General features: G+C 37.2%; 1 protein-coding gene across 1 annotated transcript in view; it reads left to right on the top strand.

Moving 5' to 3' along the window:
• LOC106882691 (short stature homeobox protein 2) overlaps positions 1 to 12500 on the top strand; it is a 111209-nt gene that overhangs the window by 86757 nt on the left and 11952 nt on the right. Inside the window, exon 3 of the mRNA XM_052974853.2 lies at positions 12436 to 12493. Within this exon, the coding sequence (XP_052830813.1) occupies positions 12436 to 12493 (58 nt within the window). The remainder of the gene's footprint in view (positions 1 to 12435; positions 12494 to 12500) is intronic.

Raw genomic sequence — 12500 nt, 5'->3', positions numbered from 1 at the left:
CCAGATCTAATCATTGAACTAAACCTCTGTTCCCTATGACGTCACACTACTGTTACATCACTTCTGCCTGCTTCATTTACCCAGCCACCGTCTGTCTGTGTGTCGAGTCAGACCCGCATCTTTCCAACATGGAGGAAATTGCAAACAACTTCGCTTTCATGTTGCTACCAGCTTTTGCAAAGTTGTAAGTGAGAAGAGGGTTCGAACACAACACTCTCTTCAATAAAACAACAACATTACAAATTTCTCAATCATTTCATGTGAGAAATAAAACTGAAAATTACTAAAAGATGAAAACAATTTGATGGAATCTTTTGAAAAAAAAATTCTTTTTTTTTTTTCAATGATAAACATTTTTCTTCCTCAATCAATTTTTTGTTCAGATTCCATTTTCAATTCTTTACAGAACTTCTTAGTTACATTTTCCATTTTTTGTGCACATATCCTGTCTTTAGAGAATTATTGTCGACCAAACACAACACCTGAGATATCTCTATTGAAAATATCTTTATAAAGAAGTGAATAAACTTATTATCTAACACAGAAATCTTTCATATTTTCCCATTGTCACACAACTTAAAGCGAATCATCACATCTGATATTGTTTCTCGATGTTTTCCTGTAGAAAATTAAGTTCCACAAGTAACACTTTTACATTTCATTCAACATTATACAACAATCTCTTTTATTTATATTATTTCATTCTATATAAGAGAGGGCGGATGAGAGAATCGGATGACAGACAGATGATGCCGGACTAGATGGTGGAGCGAGGGGAGTTGATGACAGATCCAAGATTAAATGACTTGTATTTAGTTACAACCGGCCGTTTATGCTCTGAGTTCTAATCTTACTAATGTCGACTATATCTTTTCCTACTTTCCGACATGTTAAACATGAAGTACCAGACGCTCACACAATGTGTCGTCTGTATGTTGTCTATATTAGGAATTATAATATGTTGTATGCTGTTTGTATGTTGACTATTAGAAATTAATATTCATTAAGTATGAAAAATAATTTAAAAGCTAGAATTATTATTAGTCTTGGTTTCAAATTCCAGCATAAGGCCAGCAATTTCAGCGGAATTTTGGACTAATAACGTAAAGATGGACGGAATAAACGCCGCTAAGCGTTTTATCCGCCAGCTCACCAGCTTAACAACAACAACAACAACTACTACTACTACTACTACTACTACTACTACTACTACTACTACTACTACTACAATAAAATTCCGCCGAGGTCGACTTTGCCTTTCATCCTTTCTGGGATCGATAAATTAAGTACCCGTTGCGTACTGGGGTCGATTTAATTGACTGGTCCCTCTCCCAAAATGTCGGGCCTTGTCCTTAGAGCAGAAACGGATATTCTTCAACAATTAAACCTTTGAAAGTGTAGCCAAAAACAGAAGTTGCTGGAAACCATAGGTGGGACTGGCTGATGAAAGGAACCCTAAAAAAAGAGACCGAGCGCACTATGCTGGCAGCGCAAGATTAAGCTTTGGCCACGAACTGGGGGTCAACGTTAGGAAAGTGTCTCCGCTGTGCCGCATCTGCAATTTGAAAATGTTTAAATGAGAATTGTAATTAGTAATCGGCGGGTTTAGTGAAGAAATATAAGTGATGTTATTTTTGATATAGAGTTAAGACGATTAAAGTCGTGAAAGGTTCCTTAAAGGAAGACTCAGCCCGAAACCAGAAGTGACGTGGCACAATTTTACACAGATATGTTACAGTTTTAACACTAATTCACACCATCTCTGACCCTTCCTCCGGATCCAGTAAGCATTGAAAGAAAAGGGACATGCATACGTATATACATACGTACATACATACAAACGTGTGTGTGTGTGTGTGAATACACACACACACACATATAGTAATATATGATAGGGTTCTTGAAAATGAACCGAATGGCTTGTGTGTTGCACTGAAACAAGAAGTGAGACAGTAGCTATAACAACAACAATAGTAGCAGCAAACACCATCATCATCATCATTTGCAGGAACAGTGATTGTGAAAACCAATTCCGATTTCCGGTGTGAGACCGGACATTCCCATTTGAATAACATCCTGCAGTTATTTCTGGGCGTAGATAATGGACAAGGTATTGGTACGAGAGTTATTTTTTATGAGTTGAAGGTCAATGAAACTAAAGTGACATTAGCCAGCAATTGAAGAACTTGAGTATGAAATTAATGGACACTTAACGTTGGAATTATTATTATATTTCGCTCACCATTACTAGCTGCTCTACTAAATATTACCAAACGTTCCACAATCTTCTCTTCTTTTTTTAATCGTTAAGTTTCAGATATTTTAGTTACTATAACAATACAGTTTCGAACTGCCAGAAATAGCTACCAAACATTTAGCATTAGAACCAGCAAGGTTACAGATTTCGAATAATGTGTGTGTGTGTGTGTGTGTTTATAAAATGGTGTGGGGCCGAGTTTTGATCTTTATTTTTATCATTTCCTAATATTTTGATCGAGATCAGTTGATTGGTAAACAGGTTGTTAGTTATTAAAGTGATCTGTACTCTAATAAAGTACTCTAATAAGATATAAAGTACTCTAATAAGATATAACAAGTAATAAAGTACTCTAATAAGATATACATTTTATGTTGGATATAAAGATTACCTTTTCGTATTAAAACTGCTTCCGTCGCTGATAATTAATGGCTTGAAATTTTGCCACAAGGGCAGAAATTTTAGGGGAGGGGAAAAGTCGATTACATCGACCCCAGTGTTCAAGTGGTACTTATTTTATCGACCCCGAAAGGATGAAAGGCAAAGTCGACCTCGGCGGAATGTGAACTCAGAACCTAGCGACGGACGAAATGCCGCTAAGCATTTAGTCCGGCGCGCTAACGATTCTGCCAACTCGCCGCCTTTACGTCGGTGATAATTAATGACATTCTGTAAATATCACCAATTAATATAAATTGCCAGTGTGTCTTTCTTTTCGTGTCCATCTCCAAAGGGAGACAACACTGGTCATCTAAGGTCCACCTTACTTCCGGGACTAACTAGTGTTTATATGTCTTCGCTCTCGTGTTACCTCTCGTGTGACCGATTATGGTTGGGTCAATATTTTCAGCTTTTGTTGTTTATATCAGATAAAGTTGCATTATAAATCAATTAGCAGTTAATATTTTCGTCATTGATATCATATATACCACAAATATGCAGATGAGAAATTTGTTTTGTGTAATTTTATATTAATTTAAATAATTTTGATTTAAAAATTAATATTCATTTCATTATTCTTCCTTTGTTGAGACACCACGAAATCTGAATAAAGTAAAATTGTAATTATTGTGTGTGTGCGCGCGCGCCCCCTTACGTAGTATTACTTACAGTGACGAAAATAGACAGCCGCCATTATCATATGACAGTAACTGTAATATATTATATCTATATTATAATATTATATATATAACGTTATAAATAGCATTGATAAACAGAATCACAATTAGGTCTTTTAACGTTCAAATAACCGTTCATCTTCATGTAATGATAAATTATATATAAAATTCATAAACACCCCACATTGGTAGTGGTGGTGGTGGTGGTGGGTTTTCATGCAAAGTGCTAACTCGGCGATTTGTATTTTTTCTCTCATATATTTTGAATTATAGGAAACAAACTTCTGGAATAATTTGACAGCATTGAAGAATTTCTTTAAGAAAAAAATCTATTTTCACATGACAGTGATAGGAATTCGTCGTTCTTGTTACTCCTGGTTATAATAAATGCATTGGTGGTTATAATAATAGCATGATTTATATTAAACTATTATCAAATGAAAAGGAAATTTCGACAAAATGATAATATTTCCTTGTAACACATGGGAAAATCGATGAGAATCAGTGAAAACGTCGAGACGATTGGGGAGACTGCACAGACAAAGGGTAATATATTTTGACTTGCTGTTCCTGACCAGTTAATTTATATCCTTTAAGCCGAAAATCGATCTAATCTCCAGCTTCCTTATTGGTTTATTCCTGTCAATCTCTTCATGGTTTCCGTACTTTCCTTTACTCCTGAATTTTTCTTTGTCAAAGAACAAATATTTCGCAGATCTTAAGAGGCTAAATGTTAAGAATGCCGGATAAATGTTCGCCAAAGTAATGTTTCCTAACCCGGGGAAGGGTTTTTCTTTATGTTGTGGTTCAAGACAAAATATATCGAAGCAGTTTCTCTGTGTACACAGTAAGTTTTAAATGCAGCACTGATGTTAAAGTGTCGAAGGATTGTACCTCTTCATAGTACCTATCTTAAAAAGGAAGGCTCCGTTGTGAGAGACAAACGGTTAAATAAGAACCAGCAGAGTGCCAACGATAGCATTCAAATGTGTCGACGATATCGATTTGACCAGGTTCCTTTGCATATCGCATTCTTCATAGATATACTTCGCTACCACCACCACAGCTATCACCACCACCACAACCATCACCATTACCACCATTACCACAATAACTACCACCACCACCACCACCACCTCACAAACATCAACTACCATTATAACCGTCCTCGATAGCACATCCAACATTGCCCTCACCTGCATTAACACCGCAAATGACAACCATTAGAAACAATTTACTATCTTAATGGTTTGAAATTTTGCCCCAGGGGCAGCCATTTTGGGGGAGGAGATGAGTCGATTACATCGACCCCAGTGTTTCACTGGTCCTTAATTTATCGACCCCGAAAGGATGAAAGATAAAGTCGACCTCGACGGAATTTGAACTCAGAACGTAGCCACGAGCGAAATATCGCTAAGCATTTCGTCCGGCGTGCTAACGATTCTGCCAGCTCGCCGCCTTAATGACACATTAGACAAAGCAGTGTTCCTGAGTACCATAAGACAGGATGTTCATGGATAGAACGTCTCTGATAATACATTTGGATAATCAGAAAAACATCAGAAATGTATTCAAAATCGTTTCTGATTCCTGTTTCTGTAAAAGGTCTTCAGAGTTAAAGGAGAAAGTATATTCCTCTATTTAAACTGAAAGTCAGAATGGTTTCTCTCCAAACATCAATTTCTCCAGTTTTCGTCATCATGTCTGTTCAGGTCTCTATTAAACACCCTCACCTGTCTGTATATATATTATTCTCTTCTATATACACTATTTAACAAGTATTCAACATATTCGCCTTTGTATTGGTACCATAAAATATTTAAGAATACTTGTCTGTATGTTACTGCTATACACACACACACATATATATATATATATATATGCAAGTGTGTATTTGTGTGTGTGTATATATGTATATATATATACATATATTTGTATATGTAAGTAACTCTCTCTCTCTCTCTCTCTCTCTATATATATATATATATATATATATATATATATATATATATATATATATATATATATATGCATATATATATGTGTGTGTGTGTGTGTGTGTATGTGTGTATGCCAATAATATTGCCATGAAGTTCAACCTCTCTTCGATTCGTGACCGTCATACCTATTTCGTTATTGCCCACAAGGGGCTAAACATAGAGGGAACAAACAAGAACAGACGAACGGATTAAGTCGATTACATCGACCCCAGTGCGTAACTGGTACTTAATTTATCGACCCCGAAAGGATGAAAGGCAAAGTCGACCTCGGCGGAATTTGAACTCAGAACGTAACGGCAGACGAAATACCGCTAAGCATTTCGCCCGGCGCGCTAACGATTCTGCCAGCTCGCCGTCACTTTCTTTATTATTCAAAACAAGAGATAGTCATTGCTAAATCCCAAGTGGACAAAAGCGACAGCGAAACCCTTAAGGTACCAAGGCACAACCGAAAGTGTCACATTTCTGTTAATGACATTGTGCATGGGATCAGCAGTTACTCCATCAAAAACGTTATTAAGATCCTACCTTCCTATACGGCCAATATCCAAGGCCATATTTAGAGAAGCTAATATCAATGTGTTTAGTTATGATAATTTATTACCATCAAATAAATTTATAGAAAGTATTTCCGCTGCCAATAGATGTATATCTTTCAGGACAAGGAGAACTGAAATGGATATTCCCATCAAAACTTCTGCCGAATATGACAGACTTGATGTTTTTTTGGACAGAAAAAAATATGTAGTCATAGAGAATGGACAGATACTCTGCAGATGAAGAGAATACTTTTGGACGACTACTTCAAAACGTTCAACTTCTCTAGAAACAAACCAATAATCAGTGGCACTCTTAATGGTGTCAGTAAATGCTTAAGTCTCCGTCTGAAGAAGCTAGGATTTTTGAGCAAAGAAAGAGAGCGGCTAATACGAACTTCATAAATATCCAAGACTTTCCAAAAGTTCGATATATAAAAGCGTTCTTGTTATCCAAACTTTAACGATCGAGCTTCGTTTCTTAGAAACCAAATCCTTCTCTAAGGAAGAATTCAGTAAATTAAAAGCGAAGATAGATACATACATACATACATACATACATACATACATACATACATACATACGTACATACATACATACATACATACATACGTACGTACGTACGTACGTACGTACGTACATACACACATGCGTATATATATACACATGCATAGTCACATCCAAGCCTTGACTTCGCGCGGCAATGTGCAGAATTTTAGAATATCCTTGCTTTATTTGTGTTTGATAGTCCCAGAGTTGGCACGAAGCCGAAAGGGAGAAAGACTAGGGTTTGAAACAGGTAACGCGTTGACACTCCAATGACAGACGACGCAGTCGGTGAAAGTGGGTGTCAGAGCTAATAAAATGTAACAGAGTTTGTCACCACTGTCACACTTTCACGGGACTGTCCTCTCGTCCAAACCCGCGCAGAATGACACAATAAATAAATAAATAAATGAAATAAATACAACAGCTCAGCAACATTACTTTATTGCTAATATTAAAATATGTACTGTTGACGACATACACAAAAATTATATCTGATATTATATGTTGTCAGAATAAAACTACTGCGCAATCAATCAACGGTTACTCTCCTTCTACTCTTACTCTCCCCGCACCTCCCATCGTCTGTCCGTCGTTCACTCTCCGCCATGACAGCTAGCAACGTCCATGAGTCTGCAAGAGGCGTTCGGCTGAAGAGAAAAGCTACTTCGTGCGAGCCATGATTAATGCTCCGTTAGGAAAATATTAAATAATCGCCTCAAATAATTCTGCAATTAGAATGTTAATTGGACGATTTAAAGAAATGCAAAAAGGAAGCTACAGCACGCTTTGCGAGTGGCTGAGGCATGTTGGCGGTCGATCGTACGTAAGAGCGCTGCTCACAACACATTTCAGCAGTTCTCTAGATCCTTTCTTTCGCTTCGCCTGTCTCTAGGGGAAACGCTAATATAGTAATCTGGTGATATATCTTAATGTGGGTTCACTCTTCTACTTAATAAATTCAATTATAGACGTATTTCTGTATTGGTTTAAAATCAACACCGTCTATTTATCGATATTAAATCTATATAAGTTGTCTCCTTATTTTCAACTAATTTAATAAAGTTATTTCGCGATGGCTTTTCTTATCAAAATCATTAATTTCATTTAAAAGAAGGATAACTGTTGTCCAGGCGCTTGGTGATCGTTCTGCCACTGTATTTGAGCTCCAATCAGATTAAAACTATTGTGTTTGACAGCAACACACTAAATTCTTGCGATTTTTCTTCTTCGTAGCGAAAGAAGATAAAAAGAGAAAGAAAATGAAGCTATTGACTGTAGAGAGTGGTTTTACCGTTTCCAGCGAGTTTTGCGTTTAAACTGGAAGCAGTTCAATTATGGCGTTCAGTAAGGAACAAACACGTTCATTGGATGATGTAGCACGGTTATGGGGGGTGGGGGAGGGCCTAGTGGAAGGATGTTTCTCATTATCAATGGGAACTTCCCAGTCAACCATTCGGGAATTTTATGAAATACATAACAATAGCGATAACCTCTACACTCGTACAATAGACTCAGAAATTCACACACACACACACACACACACACACACACACACACACACACACACACACACACACACACACACGCATGCACGCACGCACGCTCACACACACGCACACAAGCATGCATGCACATATATGTGTGTATGTGTGTGTATGTGCATGTGTGTATGCATGTATGCATGTGTGTGTGTGTGTGTGTGTGTGTGTGTATGTGTGTGTGTGTGTGTGTGAACAGATATAGTCGTGTGGCTAAGAAGTTCGTTGCGTAATCGTGGGGTCTCTGGTTCAGTTCTACAGTACGAAAGCTTGGCGGAAGTGTCTGCTGCTATACGTTCATGTTGAATCAAACTTTGAGAGCAAAATTACGTCAATGTTAACCGGGTTGGAAGATTGTGGTTGTTGGGTAGCAGCCTTTGTCGTCACCACCATCACCAGACCAAAGCTGGGTGTCTTGAGTTTACGATGCTTGAGCATGACTAGCAGTGCTATATGATAGTCTGACCTCCAGGATATTGCACCTCAGAGGAGAAGACAAAGGATTGAGATGACTTCACTGTGCTCGAGAAGACCCGTCCGCCTCGACGAAACTGGAGTCCCAAAAGCATTATGTTTATGACTATGTACTCACTGGACCTTGCCATTTTACTCACTCTGTCCTCGCCTCTCATCTTCCTAACACTCATCCCTCCTCTCTCCTAACGACGCACCTATTCAGTGAGTATAATCATATGAAAGTAGAATATGTACTTCCTTCATCCATATTTATGCTACCAGTTACCTCCCCTCTCCTTGGGACCACTTCCTTTCAAGACCATTTCCTCTTTCTCAATATCATCCTCTCCCATTTTATTTTCCACCAACCACCTCTTTCTCTGCCTCCCTGAGATACATCTTCCTACTGCTATTACCTTATCATTAACAACTTCTCTTATCTGCCATCACTCATTACCCTCACATATCTGCTTTCGACGCCTCCTACCCTTTGTCCTCTTACTAGAGCCATCCCTACACACCTCTGACATCTATCTCTGCCACTGTACATCGTGTGCACGCGTATTAGTACGACTAGGTATGCGCATGTATGTATGAGTTTATGTATAGCTGTATATGTTCTTGTATAGTCCCAGATCTTTTGTGACAGAGCAAATCTATAATGAAGGCATTCTAACCCTGTTTATTTTTAGACATAATGTATCTAGGAATACACTAGTCTATATGTCAGTTTTTTAGATGGTGTGATGTGAGTTGACGGGGATTTAGTTTCTATTCCCGAAAGTCGAACGACCACGTGGAAACTCTCCCAACAGCTGTGTTTATGTATTTATGCATATATGTATGTATATGTTTGTGTATGTTTATCAGACAATTGTATATGTTAGTCTTTTCTGTTGTAAAAAATCTACAAAAATAATTACTTCCGGTTGAAACAATATCTGAAAATGTAATTGAAATGGCCAAAGTAAAAAGTTATTGCCAATGGTCAGACAGCCTGGTCCTATTTACTTTTGTTTGGGTTGTAGTTAAGGTCAAAAGATGTAGTCAATGGCCAGAATTTGGACAGTGTTTCCTTTCAACTGCATGGCCATAATACCAACAAGGGAAACCATCGTGTCCAGACTAGCTGACCAATGGCTACATCTATTTAATTCGACCACAATCCAAACAAAGAGAGACATTAGGTTCAGACCATCTGACCATTACCTACATTTATTAGAGGTACCCAGTGGACATTATACATCTGGACATAATGCCCTCCTCACGTGCTTGGAATTGCTGTCAAATTTTCAAAGATGGTCAAAATAATTAAGTTGATTGGTCTCTCATTAAAATTGATTGGAACTGTTTTTGTATAATCGATACTTATTCAATTAATAATAATAATAATAATAATAATAATAATAATAATAATAATAATAATAATAATAATAATAATAATAATAATAAAAATAATAATAATAATAATAATAATAATAATAATAATAATAATAATAATAATAATAATAATAATAATAATAATAATAATAATAATAATAATAATAATAATCAGCATAAATACTTTAAAAGTCGTACAATGACTTAAATCTTGCTAATTTTTTTAAACTAAACTCATTAATAAATTAGACATTTGATTTGAGAAGGAAAAATGTGTTTTGTAATGATTTTTTGCGAATCGGTAAAACATTGAAACTGTGTTTTGAAGATGCTGACGAGAGAGAGGGGGAGAGAGAGAGAAGGGAAGAAGGTGAGAAAGAGCCTGGACACTGTTGTATGTAGATCGAGAGAGGGGAAATGAGAGAGGGAGGGAGTGAGAGGGAATGAAAGAGGGAGTGAGTGTGTGTGTGAGAGAAAGAGAGAGTCTTCTGGTGATATAATGAAACAATAATTAGTTTAAATTAAAAAGCAAAATATTGATTAAATAAACAATTAATTGTGACAAAATTTGCAATGAAAACTCTGCGAAAACGTCCACTTAAGGTAAAGTGTTGATCACATTAAACTTCAAATGGAAATTAACAATTCTTGCACACAGGCTTTTTAATTGTTTTAATTGATTACATTTACACCCCCTGCCCCCCTCTCTCTCCCTTATTTTTTTTTCTCTTTCTTTCACTCTCTTACCCTCATCTCTCTCACCCTTCCTCTCTCTCTAGTTTAAATTAGTAATTAGCCAATATACGAAATGAAGCTAGGCATTTAATTAAAATGAGAAGTTTACTCACCCATGACCACCACCACCGACCAATGGAGTCGACTGTATTACATTTGAGTCCATATTATTGACTAGAGTTTCCTGTCACAGGAAGGTTCGGGTGAAATTTGAACTCAAACGTGATTTAAAGCAGCGGAAACTTTATGTCGGTTAAAGTTTAAATCAGAGAAACATGTCCTATGGCAGCATCTATTACGCCTACAGTTACATCTGTGTCGCACTATCTTATAAAGTTACAGTCACGTGTCCACTGTCTCATACAGCTACATCTCTGACACACCGTATTGTATAGCTAACTTACATTAACGTTACAGTCACATCTTTGATGCACTGAATTATTTATAGCTACAGTTACATGTCACGCTATCTCGTACACAGTCACATCTGCGTCACACTATTACATGTAGCCACAAACACATGTCTCACTATCTCATACGCAGTTACTTCTTTGACATACGACATCATGTCATGTTACAACAGTCGTTGTTGTCACATCAAAAACACATTTGAGTGGTATTACAAATTGGTCTGTTACTCTTCTGTTACACTCCACATTTGAGTGGTGTTACAAGTTAGTCTTTTACTCTTCTGTTACCCTCCACATTTGAGTGGTGTTATAAATTAGTTTGTTACTCTTGTGTTACTCTCCACAATTGAGTGGTGTTACATGTTGGTCTGTTACTTTTCTGTTACACTTCACATTTGAGTGGTGTTACATTACAAGTTCTGTTGTCACACTTGTCTTCTCACTTGAAATTTGTCCGTAGTCAATAACGTGGAGATGGATGAACATCACCAGGTTAACTCCCCAGCCCAGGAGACAACATATTTAACGATCCAAAAGGAATTACTCAACATTCTTCTTCCCTAAAAATGCTAAACTTCTGATTTATGTCCGTTCTTGTATGCATGCCTCCACATCACCTCGCTTAATGTTGTATATCTTAGAACTCAACGTTGTATGATGAGTTGAAGAGACAATTTTTTCTGACAGTAATTGGGGGTGGGGCGGTAAGATAGATTTTTTTTTTCCTTTTTACTGAATTACAGGAAAACTATTCGAATGACCCTTAAACGTTCATTTACAGCCACAGTAGTTTATAGGGTCCACATCAGACCCTTCCTCTCTTACTCTGTCCTCCACTGTCCCTTTATTATCTTTCTGTGACTATATTTTCTCTCTTTACCCTAAATAACATTCGTCCATGGAGAGAATAAAAAATAAACGACATAAAACGACAAAAATGTGCGTTCATCCATCTTTTTGTTGTTGCAGTCGCAATTCTGTTGGTTGTTGTTGTTGTTGTTGTTGTTGTTGTTGTTGTTGTTGTTGTTGTTGTTGTTGTTGTTGGGGTTGTCGTCGTTGTTTGTGTTGTTTAATTTCCTTGCAAGCCTATAATGAGTCGGACGTCGGCAGGCACTCACTCAAACAATCTCCTCTCCTGTTATACAACTATCGTCAAATTGAAATTTCACACACTACACTGTACATTCACACTGGCAACAACCCATCTGGGATTAGTCGTGTTAACATTGGCAATCTGCAGCAGGATGCGTGAACGATGCCACTAATGCAATTGACCAACTGGGTATCAGCCACGAGGCTCGATTAGACACACAAAGAAATTTGAAAGAAAAACTGAAGCTAATTTAATAAAGGCAGCAATGTGCTGGAATAAACAGATAAATTAAGTTTAGCTGGAAATCTGAAAGTTGGGGTTATTTACACGAGGCCCACTGTAATAATGTGAATATCTTTACAGGTCTGGTTCCAGAACCGCCGAGCTAAGTGTCGAAAACAAGAGAGTCAAATGCAAAAAGGTGAGTA

Source organism: Octopus bimaculoides, chromosome 19, assembly GCF_046866305.1.
Source record: "Octopus bimaculoides isolate indiv1 chromosome 19, ASM4686630v1, whole genome shotgun sequence".
NCBI lineage: Eukaryota > Metazoa > Mollusca > Cephalopoda > Octopoda > Octopodidae > Octopus > Octopus bimaculoides.
This window is presented reverse-complemented; position numbering and strand designations above follow the sequence as displayed.